We start from the raw sequence: 20,803 nt of genomic DNA, 5'->3' as shown, positions 1-20,803 counted from the left end.
ACCCCTAGTCAGGGAAACTAAGATTCCACAAGATGGGTGGTGTGGCCAGAAAAGGGAAAAAAAAGGGATGTGGCACCAACTTCACCCTGAAGTCCAAGTAAGCCTGTGTGTCCTTTCAAAAGTAAAAACAAGCGATTCTTGGGAGCACAATATATAATTTTTATAAATGAGGTCATGTTCTGCCCGGAGGGAATCAAGGAGTCCAAGGAGAAAGAACCACTCTGGTGGCCCTGAGGGCTCAGCCTGGCACCCCCCGCCAAAGTCACAGGTAAGGCTCATCCTGGGACAGCTCCCACCTCTTTATGGGAGGAGCCGGCGACACAGCCTTCTTCTCAGAGGCTGCTACAGCTGAGCTGGAAAATAAAGAGAGACTTGAGTCAGCCCCAGGCGTCCAGAGAGCAGTGGGGAGGAAGCTGAGGGAGCACCCCCTCCTCCCCTTTCCATATCTGCTGAAACCGGAGATGTGGAGGCCAGATTGCAGGGTGTTTCAGAATGCACAGGCCTCTCTAGTGGGGTCCCCCAAAGGGTCAGCTGACTACTTTCTGCCCCCAAGCAGTAAGCCTGTCCTGGCTCCTGGTCTCAGAAATAGTGTGAAATGCTGGACTCTTCCTCCAGCGCCCCTGGCCCCCCACTCCTGCTGCCCCAGGGCAGGACATTGGCTCCAGAAGGGTCAAGCAATCAGATGACCCACGTCCCCAGCAACTCCTTCCCTCGGATTCTGAGCACCTGCTACATGGCAGGCACTGTATGCAGGAAGCGCTAATGAGATGAGGGCCAGCCATAGTCTAACGGGGCTGAGTTAATACGCAGTCAAAAATAAGACCTTTTGGTCCAGGGTAAGGCCTAAGGAGACACTGTGCCAGCAGATCCAAGGCAGGGACCCAACCTGCCCCCCTACCCCCACCCCACCCGGCCCCCTGGGGTTCCAGGGCCTCCCCTCCTCCCTTCCTCCACCGGAAGGAAGTGGAAGAGGTAGAAGGCAGCCTCTCTGGGAAATGCAGACACCCAGGGGGCAGGTGAAGCGGTGAGGGGGAGTGGGGCAGCCTCCCAGTGTGGGGCTGGGCTCTGGTGAATCTGAAGACGGCAACACGGGCCATTCATTCACTGAGTTCTAACCCAACTTGGCAGGCCCGGCCGCATCACTTTACCAATCTCATCACACTGCAAGCCCACCAACCCCATCTTACAAAAGCGGCAGCTGAGGCTGAAGAAGGCCAAAAGATCAGTCCAGGATCACAAAGTGAATCAGCTGTAGAGCCCAGATACCATTGGGAGGCACTGGACAAAATGCTGTGAAATTGCCCCTCTGCCGCCCATGATCCGTGTGACCTACGCAGAGCACCTGGCCTCAGTTTCTTTTTCTCCAACGTAGGTCATCACTGCCTAACTTGTGGAATTATTAAGAGGCAGACATGCCACTGACTCCACTCTAAGAGCTTACAAATAGTTCATTATGTGAATTAAGCCTCATAATGAGTCTGCTATAGACAGAATGTTTGTTTCCACACAAAATCCATACGCTAAAATCCTATGCCCCAGTGTGACGGTGTTAGGAGGTGGAGCCTTTGGGAGATAACTAGCTCATGAAGGTGGAGCCCTTATAAGAGACCCTTCAGACCCCTGACTCCTTCCCCCATGTGAGGACATGGCAAAAAGATACCACCTAGAACCCAGGAAAGCGCCCTCACCAGACACTGAAGCTGCAGGGGCCTTTTACTTGGACTTTCTAGCTTCCAGAACCATGAGAACCAGTTTTCTGTTGTTTATAAGCCACCCCGTCTGTGGGATCCTGTCCTAGCAGAACTCTCTAAAGTAAACACCACTACTCCTCCTATTTAATTAAGAGACACTGCCTGAGGCCAGGGACCAAAGTGGGTTTTAAGAGGCCTGAGGTTTACACAGTCCTCTCTCAAGGACTTAAAATTACAAAAACAACAATGCCTGGGATTCTTCCAAAGCCCTTGAAGGCCCCATGAAGCTTCCTGTGCTTTGCAGGAAACCCACCCCAGGCTGGGTGGGGATTCATTTGCTTCTCAGATGAAAAGCCCCCGGTAGGACATTTCCTGCCACAGCTGACGCTAGACAAACTTGGGACCTTGAAAAGCACAAGCAGGATAGAAGGCTGGTCTCAGAAGGGGCACTGAGGCGTCCTCACCTCTCTGCAGGCTTGCCTGCCACCAGCACCTTCTGCGAAGACATGACAAGCGAGGGCGGCATGGCTTCCCGGCGGCCATCGCGAGTACAGTAGTAATTGTTGGAGAGTCTGTGGCTGGGGCCCACGGGGAGCTTGGGAGGAGGCTGAGTTCTGAGAAGAAAAAACATGGGCACTGAAGCAAAGAGACAGTTGTTCTCTCCACACGGCTGGGCTGCAGCATGGGCCCATCACCTCAGCCACAAGGCCTGGCGTGGGCAGCCACCGGGATGTGCTGGCGGCCAGGGGTATCCCTTGATACACTGCCGGTGGCACAGGCCTGGGGAAGGGCCAGGGCCCAGAAGCTGGTGGAAGCCCTGGCACTGGATGTGAAGGTGCTGGGAGGTGAGGCGTGGGTCTGCCCCAGAAGCGGAAGGCATGGAGAAGCCTTTCGTGAGGGAGGCCTGCTCCCACCCCTGAGCTTGGCCAGAGCTTGGCAGCAGGCTTCATTTCCACCTGCAGGTTCTCAGGAAATGAAAAGGCTCTTCCCACTATCTGTCAAGCAGGCGTGGTCAGCAAACCAACACTGGGGAAACAGCCCCAGACTCAGCTCATTCTGAGGAGCCTTGTCCCAAGGGCCAGCCTGTAGAACCTCTGGGCTTGCAGTTCTTTCAGAAGCTCTCTGAAGAACTCTACAGAAGTGAAAGGAATTCTCCAGGCAAGACACTAAAGTGGGTAGAACCAAACCTGGATCTCCTGAACGGCAGGCAGATTCTTTAACATCTGAGCAACCAGGGAAGCCCAGGGGATCAGGGCTTATTACTCAGAGCAATCTGTCCTCTGAGGTTTCTGCTGCCACCTCGTGGCTGCTGCCCCCAGAGGAAGGGTAAACAGAGCTCTTTCCTCACTTGGGTTAAAGAAATATACAAAGTTTGAGGCCAGAAAAGGAATCGCTAATCTCGCTAACCCCAGGGAAAAGAAAGGCAAAAAAGCAAAATGGCTGTCTGGGGAGGCTTTACAAACAGCTGTGAAAAGAAGAGAAGCAAAAAGCAAAGGAGAAAAGGAAAGATATAAGCATCTGAATGCAGAGTTCCAAAGAATAGCAAGGAGAGATAAGAAAGCCTTCCTCAGCAATCAATGCAAAGAAATAGAGGAAAAGAACAGAAAGGGAAAGACTAGAGATCTCTTCAAGAAAATTAGAGATACCAAGGGGACATTTCATGCAAAGATGGGCTCGATAAAGGACAGAAGTGGTATGGACCCAACAGAAGCAGAAGATATTAAGAAGAGGTGGCAAGAATACACAGAAGAACTGTACAAAAATGATCTTCACGACCAAGATAATCACGATGGTGTGATCAGTCACCTAGAACCAGACATCCTAGAATGTGAAGTCAAGTGGGCCTTAGAAAGCATCATTACGAACAAAGCTAGTGGAGGTGATGGAATTCCAGTTGAACTATTTCAAATCGTGAAAGATGATGCTGTGAAAGTGCTGCACTCAATAGGCCAGCAAATTTGGAAAACTCAGCAGTGGGCACAGGACTGGAAAAGGTCAGTTTTCATTCCAATCCCAAAGAAAGGCAATGCCAAAGAATGCTCAAACTACCACACAACTGCACTCATCTCACACTAGTAAAGTAATGCTCAAAATTCTCCAAGCCAGGCTTCAACAATACGTGAACCATGAACTTCCAGATGTTCAAGCTGGTTTTAGAAAAGGCAGAGGAACCAGAGATCAAATTGCCAACACCCGCTGGATCATGGAAAAAGCAAGAGAGTTCCAGAAAAACATCAATTTCTGCTTTATTGACTATGCCAAAGACTTTGACCGTGTGGATCACAATAAACTGTGGAAAATTCTCAAAGAGATGCGAACACCAGACCACCTGCCCTGCCTCCTGAGAAACCTATATGCAGGTCAGGAAGCAACAGTTAGAACTGGACATGGAACAACAGACTGGTTCCAAATAGGAAAAGGAGTACGTCAAGGCTGTATAGTGTCACCCTGCTTATTTAACTTATATGCAGAGTCCATCATGAGAAATGCTGGGCTGGAAGAAGCACAAGCTGGAATCAAGATTGCCGGGAAAAATCTCAATAACCTCAGATATGCAGATGACACCACCCTTATGGCAGAAAGTGAAGAGGAACTAAAAAGCCTCTTGATGAAAGTGAAAGAGAATGGAAAAGTTGGCTTAAAGCTCAACATTGAGAAAAGTAAGATCATGGCATCTGGTCCCATCATTTCATGGGAAATAGATGGGGAAACAGTGGAAACAGTGTCAGACTTTATTTTGGGGGGCTCCAAAATCACTGCAGATGGTGATTGCAGCCACGAAATTAAAAGACGCTTACTCCTTGGAAGGAAAGTTATGACCAACCTAGATAGCATATTCAAAAGCAGAGACATTACTTTGCCAACAAAGGTCCGTCTAGTCAAGCCTGTGGTTTTTCCAGTGGTCATGTATGGATGTGAGAGTTGGAGTGTGCAGAAAGCTGAGTGCCAAAGAATTGATGCTTTTGAACTGTGGTGTTGGAGAAGACTCTTGCAATTCCCTTGGACTGCAAGGAGATCCAACCAGTCCATTCTAAAGGAGATCAGTCCTCGGTGTTCTTTGGAAGGACTGATGCTAAAGCTGAAACTCCAATAGTTTGGCCACCTCATGCGAAGAGTTGACTCATTGGAAAAGACTCTGATGCTGGGAGGGATTGGGGGCAGGAGAAGGGGATGACAGAGGATGAGATGGCTGGATGGCATCGCTGACTCGATGGATGTGAGTCTGAGTGAACTCCGGGAGTTGGTGATGGACAGGGAGGCCTGGCATGCTGCGATTCATGGGGTCGCAAAGAGTCGGACACGACTGAGCTACTGAACTGAACTGAATCTCACTAACAAAAGATATTAACAAAAAAACAAAAATCACTAACAAAATATGAGCTTTCCTAGAAACTGTTGCAGAGAGGGAGGGCAGCAAAGAAAGAAAAATCATAAAAGGATCAGGTTTTCATTCATTGGGGTTTTACCAACTTTTTCCTGATAACCCCAGTATTTAAATTTTTCTTAAAACAAGTGATAGTTATGTATCAGGTGGGGAAAAAAATACAGAAAAAACAAAGTTTAAGAAGTTAATATTAAAGGACTTCCTTGGTGGTCTAGTGGCTAAGACTCCTTGCTCCCATTGCAGGGGCCTGGGTTCAATCCCTGATCGAGGAAGTAGATCCCACAGACTGCAACCAAAGATCCTGCATGCCACAACAAAGACCCAGTACAGCCAAATGATAAATATTTAAAAGAAAAAAAAAAAAGAAGCAATATCCTGTGTTGAAGTTAAGAGTCTGCCTAATGCCTAGAGTGCAAAGAAGACCCTCTGCTGGGTATGGATCTATAGAAAACAAGCACAAGCAGTGTGCTCAGTCGTGTCTGACTCTTCAGGACCCCATGGACTGCAGCCCACCAGGCTCCTCTGCCCACGGAATTTTCCAGATAAGAATATTAGAGCAGGTTACCATCTTCTTCTCCGGGGATCTTCCTGACCCAAGAATTGAACCCGAGTCTCGGACATCTCCTGCACTGGCAGGCAGATTCTTTACCACTGAGCCACCTGGGAAGCCCCAGAAAACAAGCCCAGAAAGGGTAAAAAGAACCGTGACCAACTGGAAAGGCCCAAAGGAATCACTAGGGGGCGCCATTATCCTTTAGAAAAAAAAAAAGGTGAAACTTACAAAACTCTCAACTGGGCCACCAACTACCTAGGAGGGAAAAGTACTTTAAAACTTTTGATATCTGGAATCAGCCACGACATAGAGATATTCACAAAGATTTGGTTATTTTAAAGCTATTGTTCTTCCTTTCCTGCTAATCCTCCCTGGCTGCCTTACCTTTGCCTGTGGCACACACACACACCCACACACACACCCCCACTACACACACACACACACACACCCACTACACACACACCCACACACCCACACCCACCCCCACCCCCCCCACACACACACACCCACTATTCCCCATTCTTCTAAGTGTTTCAGCCACACTAGTCTTCTTCCTATGTCTGGCTCTGTCGGGCTGCACAGCCTTGGCACTTACCGCTCCCTCTGTCCGGAATGTTGTTTTAATCATTATCCTTTGGCATTTCAGCTGACTCCAAAGCCAATCCCTGAGACCTTTCCTGATCACTTAACCTGAGGTAGCCACTTTCCATCTGGTCCATTTTGTTTTCTCTTCAGAGCATTCTGAAAGTGTTTTTTACTTGCTGTGTTTATTTCCTTACTACGTTATGTCTCTGCCTCCTCCCTCGGATATAAGCTCCAAGAAAGGAATGAGAAGACATTTTCTCCTTCCCCTGGGACTCCCAACGGCTGAGGACAGAGCCTGGCCTTGTAAATGTCAACTAATTTTCTGGCTTGAGTTAGAAATCAAAGACACTTCTGGGTTCAAATCCCGGCTGTCAATTTCTGGCTTCTGAGTGATTTTAAGCAAATGATTTCGTTTCTCTGAGTCTCAAATATTTTCATACGTAGCCTGGGGATGGTAATACTGTCAGGACCACACCGGAGGCTGCAAATCACGGACAATTCCCACTGAGAATTCACGCCCCATCTGGTTGTCGCAGAAGCACAATATCTGACACAGTGCAGCAAGATGAAGGGCAAACCTCTGCCTTCACAGCCAGCTAAGGGACCGGAGCCAGGATTTCGGCCCGGAGTTTCAGGGGTCTAAAAGAACAGGGGTTTGGGTTTTTTTTGATAGACGGAGGGCAGGATTGGGATCTGGGGAGCGAGCGGGGTTTGCTCACCGTTTAGAGATCTCCTGGTAGCGCAGCTGCAGTTTCGCCTGCAAGTCTCGCTGTGGGAGAAAGGATGGAGATCAGTCCCCAGGGCACTCCAGAAGAGAAAACCAGCTAACCGGCAGTCTCGCACAGGACAAATTAAGAGAAAGGTGGGACATGGGTCTTTGAGGACAGGATACGGGCCCTGGAGGTGAACAGGGGAGCTGGGGGCCGGAACAAGATCCTAAAGCTAAAAAGGTACGGGCCTAGGGAGACCCCAGGCCTGAATGGTACCATAGCCAACGGCTGGGGAGGGTGTCCTGGGTTGAAGGAGTTCGGGGTTTCAGGCTGCGGAGAATTCCCTGCTTAGGAGAATCTGGGCACTAATGGCCTCAGCCCCAGAGATGCAAAAAGGAGGCGAGTAGAGGGAGCGGGTCAGGGCGCGCAAGACCTGCAGCATCCACAGCCCCTTCCCGCCCCGCCCCGCGCACCCCGGATGCCCAGTTCCGCAGCCCCTGGATCAAACGGGTAGCGGACGCCATCTTTCACCGGCACTGAAGGGCGCCGGTGACGTCTCTACTGCAGGGACTGCTGGGAACATGGCGTATGGTCTCGCGAGAGCGGGAATAGGCGGAGCTAGGGAGTCGTATAAATAGTCTCTCCGAAACACGTGACTCCTCTCCGCCCGACCGCCGCCGCGCCGCCATCATGGACACGAGCCGTGTGCAGCCCATCAAGCTTGCCAGGGTGAGGCGGAGGCCCGGTTTTGAGGGCCCAGATGAGGGAGGAGGGAGTAAGGGAACCGGGTGGGCTAGATCTGATTCCAGTTTCTTTCCCCAAGGTCACCAAGGTGTTGGGCAGGACCGGTTCTCAGGGACAGTGCACGCAGGTGAGCGGGGGAGGCGGGGAGCGGAGGGATGTTTGCTGGGGGCTTCTAAAGTTTGAATCTCGAGGATGATTTCTGTGCCCTGGGTTTTGTTCTGGGTTTTGTGTCTGGGAGCCGATATGTTCCCTATTTCCCAGAGTTTATTGAGGGTCGGAAATTTAGCCAAGGCTCTGCCCACTGGATCTGGGCTCTGGCGATCTCATTCCCCGAGTTCTGACATAGTTCGTTGTCCTGGTTCAGCCTGTGCTAACGACCACTGTGGCTCTATGCCCTCACGACAACCCCCAGTTGTCTCCCCTGGTGGCATCTTCTGGCGCTCGAGAGCTTTGTTCTCCAGCCTCGGCCCCTCTCCGGCTTGTCTCCTATCGCAGTCCTGCCTTCCCAGCCTCACCCCCTTTTAAGCGTCTCTAAACAGAAACGTTCTCTGGATCGACATCAGCCGCTTATCCCATGGATCCTATTCTCAACCGACTCTGACTTCTTCCATCCCTCCTGTGGGCCCCGTAGGTGCGCGTAGAATTCATGGACGACACGAGCCGCTCCATCATCCGAAACGTGAAAGGCCCCGTGCGTGAGGGCGACGTGCTCACCCTGTTGGAGTCAGAGCGAGAGGCTCGGAGGCTGCGCTGAACTTGTGACTGGTGAGTGCACAAATGGAGTGGGAAATCGAGCAGCTCCTTGTTAGACCCTTGCCTGGGGGTGGGGAGATTTCGCCAAGGATCAAGGGCTGTTGGTTGGAGTCTGCTGAAGTTAGCAAGATGGGGGAGGGTTTCCCTGTTTGGGGTGGGGGCACCTTGTCAGCATCTCAACCCTTGGGTTTGTTTACAGGGTGCTGGATGTCTGGGTTGACGCCTTGGCCCACCAGGATGATCTGCTGTTAATAAAGTGTGTGTATTGTATGTAAACCTGAGGTTTTGTCTGGGTTGTCGTTAGATTTCCAAAATCTTTCTGTGGGCCCCCAGGTGGTCATTGACCCACTGTACTCTGAAAGTAGAGGATGTTCCCCAACAAGGCATTTTCTTTGTGAGGAGGGAGAACCATGTGTCTATGTACACTTTCAAAACAGGACAAGATGAGTTAGGAAGGTTTTATTAGGTAAGAAGGCTGGAGGAATGGGTAGACTAGGGGCTGGCTCACTCCCTCGGCTGCCTCCTCACCCTGTGCCGTTCAAGCTGAGCCTCTGGCCACAGACCTCTGCCCAGAGATCAGGACCTGCCTCTGCCTCCCCCACCCCCAGTCTGGGTCCAGTGTGTGAGGCCAGTCACTGGGGCAGGGGGTCCTCTCCACTGTCACTGCAGCCTCCTTCACCAGGCGTGGCCGTGGATGAATCAGGGGATAGCTGGTGAGAGAGGTGGGGGGGGGGGGTTCTGTCAGTCTCCTGCAGACAGGACACTGGGTTTCAGCCCCGCTTAACACTCAGAGATGCTTAAGCTACTGGAGGTCCCTTGTCTTCACTGACCCTAAGTGGAACCCCACCTTGCACAGCAGAGCCGGGCTGCCAGGATTTGAATCCAGCCTCTGTCCCATCCCACTCCAGTATTCTTGCCTGGAGAATCCCATGGACAGAGGAGCCTGGTGGGCTACAGTCCATGGGGTCGCAAAGAGTTGGACACAACTGAGCGACTGACTTACTCTGTCCCATCAGACCTGGAAGAGGTGCTTGACCTCTGTGGTTCTTTTCCCACACATGTACAGGAGAGTGCAGGAAGGGGAGGCTGGTACGGCAAGTTTAATTAGGAAAGTGCTGGCACTTTGGCTTATAAGCACCTCCCCTTTGGGGACAGACTGAATCTTTTTGTCCTGCTCCCTAATTCTAAAGTGAAAGTGTGAGTGACTTGCTTGGTCACTCATCTCCAGCTCTCTGCAACCCCACTGACTGTAGCCTGCCAGGCTTTTTTGTCTATGGGATCTCCAGGTAAGAGGACTAACTCCAAAGGATGCTTTTATTCCTTTGCTCTGGGCCTGTAATGGGAGTCCACAGACATAATAGTCTGAGCTAGGTCTAACAGTTCTTGTCTGACCTTAGGGCAAGCCCCTCTGGAGGCCTCAGTCTCATGACCTTCACTTCACATATGAAAGTGTGTTTAACCCTTGGGGTGTTCTGAAGGTTGAACATCAGACCCGGGTTCCCGCCACCCAGTGCTCCCCTGGCGGGTGCAGAAAGAACCACTTTTCTGGGAGCACACTTAGTATCCTTGAGCTGTGCAGCTGGTAAACTCCGTTTCTGCAGGATGGGGTCGCACTCACCTGGGGGCCAGGCTGGCCTGAGCTCAGGTGGGCATGCAGCAGAGCGGCCACCTCGTCCTGCTCAGCCTCCAGGGCAATGGCCAGGGCGCTGGTGCCCTCCTGAGGGATCATGGAGACAGTCAGGTCCCTGAATCAAGGCACCACACCCCACACCAGCCCCATGGTGGCTCACGTTGTCCAGGAGGGCAGGGTCGCAGCCCGGCTGGGCCAGCAGCAACCGCACAGTGTCTAAGCGCCCATACTCGCTGGCGCACATCAGCGCCGTGGCCCCGTCTGCATCTTGCACGTTCACGTCTGCCCCGCATGCCAGCAGGGCAGCTACCATGTCCTGGCGGCCGTGGCTGATGGCCAGCATGAGGGCTGTCTGTCCCGTCTGGAGAGAGGCAAAGAAGGGGACAGGGCTGGTGTGGGCTCTGCAGGAAAGGGAGGGGGCTCCCAGAGACTTGGCTCCGGAAGTAAAAGTGCCCTCTCGACTCAGCCAGGGAGGAGGCATCTATGCACCTGGCTGGCCTTGGCATTAACGTTGCCCATGTGAAAGAGTCTCTGGACCACAGCCATGTCCTCCTCTTGCCCCACAGAAGTGAGTGCCGCCAACATGAGGGCAGAGTAGCCAGCTCTATTCTGGTGGTCAATCTTGCAGACCCCTAGGAGAGAGAAGAGGCGTCAGTTCAAGAAGCCGACACCTAAATTCGTCCACTCACTTCCTTCAAGCATCATGTTCACCACCTGTTTAGCCAGCTTGGTCACTGAGGGTCATGCATGATTTTACTGTTCCTCTGCCTTACAAGGCTCTTCGCTTTCCAAGAGCCATGTGGCCCTTCTCACCTTTAGAGTTCTGTTTCCATCTCACTGAAAGGTTTCCTCACTTCCCTATTACAGACTGGTTTGGAGACTTGGTTCTGTCCAAACCACCGTATCCCCTAGTACCTAGAGCAATACCTCCCACTAATTGTTCAGTCACTCAGTCGTGTCTGACTGCAACCCCATGGACTGCAGCACGCCATGCCTCCCTGTCCTTCACTGTTTTTTGGAGTTTGCTCAAGTTCATGTCCATTGGATTGGTGATGCCATCCAACCATCTCATCCTCTGTTGCCCTCTTCCACCTTCAATCTTTCCCAGCATCAAGGTCTTTTCCAATGAGTCAGCTCTTCACATCAGGTGGCCAGAATACTGGAGCTTCAGCATCAGTCCTTCCAATGAATAGTCAAGGTTGATATCCTATAGGATTGACTGGTTTGATCTTGCAGTCCAAGGGACTCCAGAGTCTTCAACACCACAGTTGGAAAGCATCAGTAAAAGGACTACTGCCCACAAAACCACCATTGTTGGTCCCCCAGAGAACTGTCAGCTGGGCCCCCCTACTGTCCCAACTCCACTCCAGTTTCCACGCAGCAGCCAGAACAGATCAAAAGAAATTTGGCCCCATCACTTATAGACATGAATTTGAGCAAACTCCAGGGCAGAAGAGCCTGGCACGCTGCCGTCCATGGGGTCACAAAGAATCAGACACGACTAAGCAACTGAACAATTCCATATGACTGGTGTCCTCAGAAGAAACAGATCGCCATGTGATGCTGAAGGCAGAGATGAGCTGCCATCAGTAGAAACTTGGAGAAAGGCATGGAAGTTTCACTCTGAGCCCTTAAGAATGAACCAGTCCTGTGAACTTAATGGCCTCCTGAACTGCAACACAATTTGTTCTAAACCTCCGATGTTTTGGCACTTTGTGGTACTTTTTACAGCAGCCCAGGGAAACAGCTTGGTTGTTGCTGCCCGTTCTTTACAGATGAACACAAATTCAGCTCCGTTTCCTCTGGGATCAGTTCTGTTGCCATCTTGGCCCCCTCCCACACATCATAGCACCTACCTCTGGATCTCATTCCCCAGGGTGTTTAATACTTGTGTACCCCACCATTCTGAAAGCTCAAGACTAGGTGCAGTTTGGGGAGGTGAATGGTGGGAGAGGTTTGGGGAAAGGAGGGGATCAGGGTATTGGAGTAGATGTCCTAGTCAGAGGAGATCTGAGACAGTGGGCTGAGAAGTAAAAAGTTTTAAGTCACAGGGCTTCCTTGGTGGTACAGTGGTTAAGACTGCTGCCAATGAAGGGGGCCCGAGGTTCCATCCCTGTTCAGGGAGCTAGATCCCACATGCTACAACTAAGATTTCGCATTCCACAACAAAGATCTGAGTGAGACAACCAAGACCTGGTACAACCAAATAACTTTTTTAAAAGGTGGGTGGTTAAGTCAGGACTAAGGGCATCCCCCAGTTGTGTGGCCTACTGTCTAGGTGTCCATTCCTCCCACAAGCTTCTGTGACCCCGGTGGAGGATGTTAGGTGCAGAAGGGGCTCAAAGTAACCACAGTGGGGTCTCTGCAGCTCGCCAGGCACCCCACCTATCTTCCCTGCCTGCTTTTCCCTTCTCTGAGGCCTTGCTAAGGAAGGATTCTAAGCTAAAGGATTACCCTGTTTCTTGATTCCCTCCCCTGATTTTATCTTGTCATGGCCCTTACCTCTGTTGGAAATTATGTTTGATACTTATCAAGTAAAACTGATCATTCTCTCCACTCCCTACATGCACCCGCCCAGAGCTCCATGAAAGCTCATTCATTCAAGAAACACCAGAGTCTACTGTGTGCCTCAGTGAAGTCTGATAAGCAAGCAGGCTGAAGTGAGGGAAGGGCAGCAGGAGGAGTTTGAAAGAGTACATAAAGGAGGAGTTAATAACAGGCCAGAGGGTGAGCAAGGAGGCAGTGCCTTGAAACTGCGTGGGAACAATGGCTACTGGTCCCATGAGCCCCAAGGACTGTGGGAGTCGGAAAACAGAAGACAGTGACCTGAGATGATGGGAGGTGAGAGTTTAGGCGAGAATGCCAGTCCTTCTTGGCAGGTGCAGGATGGTAGTGCCAGCCCAGCATTACCCAGATTCCCTCTTCCGTGGATCCCTATTCCCTAGTGCCCTCCCTGCCCCTCCTCAATGCTGACCCGTATCCAGCAGCAAGCTCGCAATGGCCAGGTTCCCATGGGACACGCTGTAGTGTAGGGCTGTGTTTCCGTTGCCATCCACCAGGTTCACCACGTGCTCCAGCAGCTCCCGACCCAGGCGCGCCACCGCGCCCAGGACCCCGGCCACAGCCTCCGCTTGAGAGCGCCGCTGGCTTGACACCCGAAACCACTCCTGGGCCACCAGGCGCGCCGCACCCTGCCAGGACAGGAGAGAGATATCAGTGAGGGTCCAGGGCAGGTGTGGGGGCGGGTCTGGGAACCCAGGCAGGGGAGGTTGGTCCCTCTGAATTTGAGGAGGGGCGTGGACTCATGGGGCCACAACCCTTTGGAGGAGGGAGTACTGTCAGTGTGGGTACGCGGCCCCAGGGGACAAGGATGCTCCCCTTCCCGAGAAGAGCCTTCGAGAGAACCAGGCGTGGAGGAAGATGGTGAGCGCTTGTCTTTGGGGAGTCCGGGATGGTGTTGGGGCTTGGGGTGGACCCTTCTGGGGAAATCAGAGAAAGGTCAGCCCTGTTTTGGGGCGGAGATCCCTTTGGAGACCTTGGTATCCATGGAGGGCCCTGGCGCGAGATGACTGAACTTGGGGCCCCCTTAACTCTAAAGAAGGCGATGCTCTTCCCTAGGCAGGCATCAGATGGGGGTCCCCGGCGGGCCTCTGACTCCTGTGAAGGGCTCTCTATGCACTCACACTGTCGCGGGGGACCCCGCGGGGCCGGCTCAGCTGCCGCTGCAGCGCTGCACACGCCTCCCTCAAACGCGGGCTCAGCTCGCACCTAGGAGATGGAGAGGCTCCAGGAGAGGTCGGGATGGAGAGTGGGAAGACGGGGGAAAGAGCAGCCGTCCCCATTCCGTGTTCCCCGCGCGGCTCACCTCCCGTGCACGCCCGGCTGAGGTTCCTGCTCTGCCTCCGGCTCCGCGTCCCGGTCCTCCTTGCAGCTGGGAGCTCCAGGGGTCTCGGAGTCGGATGCCGCTCCGCTGTCGTCGCCTGAGCCCGAGGAACTGCTCCTCGGGGGCTCGGCAGCGCCATCCTCGCTGTCGCCCTCGCTGGACGAGCTCTCATACCTGGGGACAGGGTGGGAGGCATATGCTGAGCCTCCACCGTGGGCTCAGTCTGGTGTCTTGCGAGGTGGGAAGTGGCTGTCCCCATTTTACAGATGTGGACACTGAGGCCTGCCAAGACCACGCTGAGAGCGAGGGGCAGAGCTGGGATTCAAAACTCCAGTCTATGTCCCAGCAGATGCTGCCATGGGGAGGGGAAAAGTGCTCACTCTCCATTGAGGACCCCAACAAACTGCAGGCTCTTTTGTCCTGGGCTGGTTTGGCCACCAGGTGTACCATCTTTCCTCTTCATGATGGATTTGAGAGTGCCTGGCAGAGATCAGATGAAGACACTGAGTTCGAATTCAGCAGCCAGCAAGCCAGGGCTCAGCGAGGGACGGGGACTCACCCGCGGGTGCCACAGCCCTGTCCCCATCCGTGGATCCGGGGGAGTTCTCAGGCATCGGGGCTGGGGCCTCCACTGGAACATCGGTCTGAGTGGTCTTCTCCACATAATCCCACGGGGTCTGGGTGGTAGCCTCGCACGGCTGGGGCCGGGACGCCGCGGCCTCGGCCTTGGCCTCCTCAGCAGCCTCGCGGGCTTCCTCCAGCTCGCACAGCCGGCCCCGCAGGAGCTCGCTCACCCCGCGCTGATGCTCCAGGCTGGCGCGAAGCAGCTCCAGCTCGCGCTCGGCGGCCGCGGGCAGCCCCAGCAGAGCTTCCGTCACCCACGCCTCCGCCTCGAGGGTCTCAGGAGCTGCCCCCACGCCGGCCTCCTGGGTCTCCGGCACCGCCTGGACTCCCGCCTTTTGGGTCTCCGGCACGATCTGGGTGCCTGCCTCCCTTGTCTGGGGTGCCCGGTCGAGACCCGGCGGCGCACCTTCGCTGTGGCTAGAAGCCGACCCGTCTGGGCCGTCAGCCCCGGGGCTGGCCCTGGCGCGAACGCCGCGCTCAGAGGTGGCCAGACGCTCGGTGAGCCGCCGCAGCTGAGCAAGCTTGTCCGGGCGCGCCTCGGCCTCCCCGTCGGACTCCGGCTGCCGGCGCGCAGCCAGCAACCGCGCCTTCTCGGCGCGCAGCGCGCGCACCTGCTCCTGCAGCTCGGGCAGCGCGCGCGCTTGTTCCTCGAGCTCGCGCAGGCGCCGCAGCGCCGCGGCCATCTGTTCGCGTACCAGCTGCAGTTGCGCGGGGCCAGGCGAGGCCAGGGCCGGGTTGGGGGCGGGGCTGCTGTGGCCAGACCCGCGAGGGCTGCGAGGGGCCGCGCGGGCCGGAACGGGCGCGCCCCCTTGCGCCTGCGCTAGCTCCAACCGCCGGCTGGTCTCCAGGAGCGTGCGCTCGACGCGTGGGTTGCGCACGGGTGCGCGCGGGGACAGCGGCGGCAGCATCAGCGCTGACGGCGCACCCGGGGAGAGTGCGCCCGGCGCTGCGCCATCGTCGCTAGCTAGGGACTCGCTGGAGGTCCAGGCGCCTGGGCTGCGCGCGCCTGAGAGGCCGGCCCGGGGCGCGCGGGGACGGCGCGCGGGCGGGGGCCCCGCAGCGCGGCGGGAAGCGGGGCCGCGCTCCAGCTCCTCCACATACTTGAGGAAGTCCAAGTCCAGGTGGAAGCCGTAGGGGGTCTCCACCGAGTAGGGCGAGCTCGGGCTGCGGGCGCCCCCAGTCGCGCTGGGGCACAGGCGAGGGCCACCCAGGTCTGCGGACATGACAGGGGCGTGGAGGAACATCAGGCCGGGGAGACGCAGAGAGACTAACAAAAGGAGCGCCTCCCCACCGCCCCACGACATGTTTCCACGACGCCACCTGCTCCAAACCCTGCACACCTGCGGTTGCACACCGAGGTTTAAACACCCGTCTGTACCCCAAAAGTTGTGCATTCACGTGTTGAGCACCTGTTAAGTCGCTTCAGTCATGTCCGACTCTGTGCGACCCCAGAGATGGCAGCCCACCAGGCTCCCCCGTCCCTGGGATTCTCCAGGCAAGAACACTGGAGTGGGTTACCATTTCCTTCTCCAAAGCATGAAAGTGAAAAGTGAAAGTGAAAGTGAAGTCGTGTCCGACTCTTAGCGACCCCATGGACTGCAGCCCACCAGGCTCCTCCGTCTGTGTACCAAACACTGAGGACGTAGCAATGAACAAGACAAGCATCCTTGCCCACTTGTAGGAGACAGATAAACGTTCAAAAAAGGTCCTTAGGGCAATAATACAAATTTCAAGATGAAACAGAGAGTAACTGACAGGCTTTGGTTCTGGCTGTTTCAGCAAATTTCTGCGGAGGGAACTTAGAGGTTGAGCCCTGAATGAGAAGGAGAAAGCAGCTGGGACGAAGGTTCCTAAAAGAAAACAGCGCGTGCAAAGGCTCTGGGGTGGAATAAGCAGGGTGGACCTGAGTGAAAGCGGATGGAGGTGAGAATGTGCAGAGCAGAGGGAAAGAAGCGAGGAGGGAGAGGACTAGAAGAGGTGGGCTCGGGCCAGACTGTGAGGAACCTTCTGGGCCACGGTGAGGAGCTGGGGTTTTATTCCACCTGTAATAGGGCACCAGAGGCAGATTTTAAGCAGGGCCAGGACATTATCCACCTTTATAAACGGCCCTCTGACCACTCTGCAGAGGAGGGAACTGCAGGGCTGTGTGGGCACCTGGGCGCCAGGTGTGGATCTGTACACACGCAAACACCATTTTCCACACTTACCCGGCAGGTTCTGATTCAGGGCAAACTTGGCCATGTTTCCTGGAGTAGCTGCCACCTTTTTCACACCCTGAAAAAGGCCCCCAGATGGGTGAAGGTGGGTAGGGCTGGACCCTGCCCCTCTGGCTGTGCCTCTGGGGTCTGTCTGGACTCTGCATGAGTAAACAGACCCAAGCGCTCCTCTCCACCCCCCAACCCCTCCACCACACACACACACAGGTCCTCTCATCCCTCCTCCCTCAAGTGGCCTTGAAAGTTTGGAATGAATGACTGTGGGGGCCCTCCTGTACCAGGCCTCCTCAGCCTGCTAGGCGGGAAGGGCATCAAAAGAAGAGGGGATGGTGATAAGAGAACCAGAGCAGCTGGGGGCGGGGCAGGGGTCGGTGCTTTCCAGACCTGAGGAGGTTTCTGTCAGTCCCTGGGGGAAATTAGAAACTGAAGCTCAAAGGGGTGGAGTGTGAACATTCAGAGGAGGAAGGCGAGAGTTGGAAGCCTTTCTTGGGCTCATTAAAAACTCATCTGGTCAGATTCTGCATACTGAAAAGAAACAAACAGAAAACAGAATTCTTACACTTTTTCCTTAGAGTGCAAACAAAATATAATTGTAAATCCAAATTTATACCAGTGTCACTTGTGAGATCCTTTAGGAATGATGAAGAGTTCTGGAACAGAGGCACCAAGAATGCAGTCTCCTTGTGATCTCTCTACTGGAGTGCCACAGGGCTCTGCCCTTAGTTTGTGAGAAATTGTAGTGGAACCACAAGCACCCAGGTTGTGAGAGCTGTGGCTATGTTTGGGGCTAAAGGGAGAGCGACTCTTCAGGTGATGCGATGGAGGCTCTAAGAAACTGAGGGAGGGGCTTCGCTGGTGATCCAGTGGTTAAAAATCCACCTGCCAATGCAGGGGACATGAGTTCAATCCCTGGTCCGGAAAGATCCCAATGCAGTGGAGCAACTAAGCCCCGTGCGCCGCAACTACTGAAGCCCGCATGCCTACAGCCCATGCTCCACAATAAGAGAAGCGACCACAATGGGAAGCCCGTGCACGGCTGCAAGGCAATGAAGAGTAGCCTGGGTTTGCTGCAATTAGAGAAAGCCGCAACAACAAAGACGCAGTGCCGCCAAAAACAAACACATAAAAAGAAACCTAAAAATGAAACTGAAGATTGGGTCACATCTAATAACGTGATATTTAACAGGGATTTTTTCCAGAACTTTGTTATTGAGTGCACAATCACAGTTACTGTGCTTTGTTTCAGAAAGTACAGGGCAGGAAAGATGGGGCTTTGAAGAGCCCATATGGAAAACCCTCAGAGAACTGCAAGCAGCTTGGATCGAGTGCCTACTCTGTGCCTGCTCTCATTTAATGTACCTCCCCCAGTATAAACCGGCAAGGAAGGATAGTTCCCCCTTTTCCAGATGGGAAAGCTAAGGCATAAAGCAATTAAGTCGATTACCTATAGGAAATGTCCTCAGACTGAGTTCCGCTCATCTTCTGGGGAGCTCTTGTCTGCCCAGCCCTCCACCAGCAGGTGCCTGCCAGCCCCAATCTGTACTCCTCCTGACCTACTGCCCATCTGCACTAACCACTTGGCAAGTCTCCCCATCACCTCTTCAGGTCTCTTACACTCCTGATGACCACCTGCGTACCTAACACCCACCAGCCACCTGTTGGCCCACCTGACTCATTTTGCTCCACGGCTGAGGAGACGGGCCCACTCACCACCTCTGTCCAGCCTGGGTCCCTGACATCTCCCCCACCCCCACTCCCCAAGGGAAGAGGGAGTGGTGGGGAACGTGCTGTCCTGAAGCAGCTGTTTCCCGTCCCTCACACGGGCTCTAAGGGGCCGGCCAGCGGGGCAGCACAGAGGACAGTCAGTGCCTCTCAGGACTTGTTTTCAGGAAGTTCTCTGGGAAGAGCTAGGTCATGGAGAAAACCTGGCCTGGGGCTTAGGGGTCTGGGCCGGCCTCACACACAGCTGGCCAACTGCCTCAGCAGGATCAGCCCCTTCCTTCAGGGGCCTGGCCACACCCAAATCAAAGACCCTGGGAATCCAAACAAACAAACAAAAAAACAGCTCTGGGCCTTTCCTAAGACTCAAACCAGCTGGAGCAGCCAGACCCAGAAGTTGGCCTGAAAAATGGGTGGATGCCCCAAGAAGATGCTTTCCTGGTGGCTCAGATGGTAAAGAATCCACCTGCAATGCGGAAGACTTGGGTTCAATCCCTGGGTTGGGAATATCCCCTAGAGAAGGGCATGGCAACCCTTCCAGTACTCTTGCCTGGAGAATCCCCATGGACAGAGAAGCCTGCCGGGTTACAGTCCATGGGGTCGCACAAAGTCGGACACCAAGCAGCAGCAGCAGCCCCAGGAAGAGTAAATAGCAATATAACAAAAACCTTTGCATTTGCTATGGGGGTAGCCTCGATTCTAAGCAATTTATGGGTGTTAATTTAGTGGAAAAAAAAAATTCCTAGGCCCTTTGAAGTAGATTTTCTTAGCATTATTCTTTTCCCCCCTTCCCCGTTGTGCAGATGGAGAAACTGAGACTCAGAGATGAAGTGACCCAGCCAAGGTCGTACATGGGCAGGAGCAGGTTTTTGAACCCAGCAGCTTTGCCAGTATTTCATTCTTGCCTGGAGAATCAATCCCATTGCTAGAGGAGCCTGGCCAGCTACAATCCATAGGGTGGCAAAGAGTCGGACAGGACTGAAGCCACTTAGCACACACGCCCACTGCATTGCCCACTCCAGTTGATGGCTTTCTATAAACAGCCCTCCACTCACCACCAGCCTGCACTCCTGCCTGTCTCCTGCGTGTGTCCCTGATGGGAAGAGCAGAGCCAAAGTCTGGTGACTCCAGGGGTTGCACCCTCGCCAGAGCGGGGGCGGGGGGCGTGCAACCGCTCTCCCCTGTCCTCCGCTCCCTGCCCGAGGAGCTGTCACGGCTAGATCCACATCCTCTGCCTGAGACCCTTCATTAGGCCGTCAGAGTCGACGCCACACGCCCCCACTCCCGCCCCAGGGATTATTTTGGGACTCAGAGCTGTGATCGCAAAACCTGAGGGGTAGGGGAATACGGAAGGCAGTTCAGATCCCGGTGTTGGGGCGAGGGGCGTCTTCCCAGATTGAGGCTCTGGGTGGAGGCACCCCCTCTGATGTTGGGGCGGGACTCTCAGACCCCTGAAGTGGGGGTGGAGGCTGATGATGGTGCGAGGGGAGAGGTTCTGAGGTCAGCACCCCGTCACCCCCATGTCCCCTTAGGACAGCCTCACAGAGACAGAGCAGTTTCCTGCAGGAAACGCTGCCGGGCGGTTCCATCCGCTGCCCATTGTCTGCCGGCCCCGGGGGCCATCCGTCCCTCCTCCCAGCGCGGTTTCCGAATCACCCTACAGACACACACACTCAGGTCCGGAGCGAGGGGATGGACTCGGGTCCCCAAGCTGTCCCGGAGCGACTTCGGGAAAGGATCCCGAAGTCGTGGGAGCACAGGGGGCGAACAACCCCTCCCTCCCCCAGCTTCACTCCTGAAGGGCGGGAGAAATGAGACCTCACGAATCCACAGGGCCCCAACTCTGCTCGCTCACCACCTGGGGCTCCCAGTGTGGGAGTGGGGGGGTTCCAAGCAGAGAACACTGCGCCCTCCCCATCGCTGCGCGCTGAGCCCGCAGAGGGGCTGGAAGCGCAGCGCCCCGTCCCGGTGCGTACCCCTGATCCCCGCCCCCCAGATTCCCCATCGGTGCCCAGAAAGCTGGTGCTTTACCTGAAGCCGCAGCCCCAGCCGCGCCCGCACCCGAGCCCGCCCCCTCGAAGTTCGGGGACGGGTTATCAAGGCCTGGACCCTAACTGACAACCACATCAGCCAACCAGAGCCCTATGCTCTCCGAACTGTCCAATGGTGAGGTGGGGTGGGCCGCGCTGGCCCGCGCCCAGGGTTTGGGGGCGGGGATAGGGGCGGGGCCTTGAGTGACGGTCTTTGAGGGCTTTCTGTCCAGGGTGGGGAGCTGAGGGCTGACCGGGTCAGGGCGAAAGGGCTTGGATC

At 54.7% G+C, this 20,803-nt stretch overlaps 3 protein-coding genes across 5 annotated transcripts; 1 reads left to right on the top strand and 2 right to left on the bottom strand.

Moving 5' to 3' along the window:
• Positions 136-7,503, bottom strand: NDUFA7 (NADH:ubiquinone oxidoreductase subunit A7). Its single transcript, XM_018050998.1, has 4 exons — positions 7,398-7,503; positions 6,934-6,983; positions 2,156-2,305; positions 136-353 (listed from the first exon to the last, which is right to left on the bottom strand). The coding sequence occupies exons 1-4, from the start codon at positions 7,446-7,448 to the stop codon at positions 263-265; spliced, it is 342 nt and encodes a 113-aa protein (XP_017906487.1). The 5' UTR covers positions 7,449-7,503; the 3' UTR covers positions 136-262.
• RPS28 (ribosomal protein S28) lies at positions 7,550-8,702 on the top strand. The gene is made up of 4 exons (XM_005682426.3): positions 7,550-7,653; positions 7,748-7,795; positions 8,300-8,433; positions 8,621-8,702. Exons 1-3 carry the CDS (start codon positions 7,615-7,617, stop codon positions 8,420-8,422), a joined length of 210 nt encoding a protein of 69 aa, XP_005682483.1. The 5' UTR covers positions 7,550-7,614; the 3' UTR covers positions 8,423-8,433; positions 8,621-8,702.
• KANK3 (KN motif and ankyrin repeat domains 3) lies at positions 8,866-20,570 on the bottom strand. Of its 3 annotated transcripts, none has more exons than XM_018050950.1 (11): positions 20,525-20,570; positions 16,766-17,299; positions 14,494-15,771; positions 14,315-14,414; positions 13,917-14,108; positions 13,735-13,819; positions 13,026-13,242; positions 10,541-10,683; positions 10,212-10,412; positions 10,040-10,138; positions 8,866-9,131 (listed from the first exon to the last, which is right to left on the bottom strand). In XM_018050950.1, exons 2-11 carry the CDS (start codon positions 16,989-16,991, stop codon positions 9,054-9,056), a joined length of 2,619 nt encoding a protein of 872 aa, XP_017906439.1. In that variant the 5' UTR covers positions 16,992-17,299; positions 20,525-20,570; the 3' UTR covers positions 8,866-9,053. The 3 variants fall into 3 exon arrangements, with proteins under 3 accessions (XP_017906439.1, XP_017906442.1, XP_017906441.1); XM_018050953.1 differs by lacking the exon at positions 20,525-20,570 and having other exon boundaries at positions 16,766-16,832; positions 17,159-18,997; XM_018050952.1 differs by lacking the exons at positions 16,766-17,299; positions 20,525-20,570 and having other exon boundaries at positions 14,494-16,054.

This window comes from Capra hircus, chromosome 7 (genome assembly GCF_001704415.2).
Source record: "Capra hircus breed San Clemente chromosome 7, ASM170441v1, whole genome shotgun sequence".
In the NCBI taxonomy this organism is placed as follows: Eukaryota; Metazoa; Chordata; class Mammalia; order Artiodactyla; family Bovidae; genus Capra; species Capra hircus.
The sequence above is the reverse complement of the archived record's forward strand: the minus strand, read 5'-3'. Positions and strand labels throughout refer to the sequence as shown.

Coding starts and splice junctions, on each gene's coding strand:
- NDUFA7 (XM_018050998.1), bottom strand. CDS start 7,448: ATGGCGTCCGCTACCCGTTTGATCCAGGGGCTGCGGAACTGGGCATCC. Junction 6,984..7,397: donor TGCGGAACTGGGCATCCGGG/GTGCGCGGGGCG, acceptor TTTCTCCCACAG/CGAGACTTGCAGGCGAAACT. Junction 2,306..6,933: donor TACCAGGAGATCTCTAAACG/GTGAGCAAACCC, acceptor TTTTCTTCTCAG/AACTCAGCCTCCTCCCAAGC.
- RPS28 (XM_005682426.3), top strand. CDS start 7,615: ATGGACACGAGCCGTGTGCAGCCCATCAAGCTTGCCAGG. Junction 7,654..7,747: donor AGCCCATCAAGCTTGCCAGG/GTGAGGCGGAGG, acceptor TCTTTCCCCAAG/GTCACCAAGGTGTTGGGCAG. Junction 7,796..8,299: donor CTCAGGGACAGTGCACGCAG/GTGAGCGGGGGA, acceptor TGGGCCCCGTAG/GTGCGCGTAGAATTCATGGA.
- KANK3 (XM_018050950.1), bottom strand. CDS start 16,991: ATGAGAGGACCTGTGTGTGTGTGTGGTGGAGGGGTTGGGGGGTGGAGA. Junction 13,820..13,916: donor CAGCCGGGCGTGCACGGGAG/GTGAGCCGCGCG, acceptor TCCATCTCCTAG/GTGCGAGCTGAGCCCGCGTT. Junction 10,684..13,025: donor GAGCTTGCTGCTGGATACGG/GTCAGCATTGAG, acceptor TCTCTCTCCTAG/GGGTCTGCAAGATTGACCAC.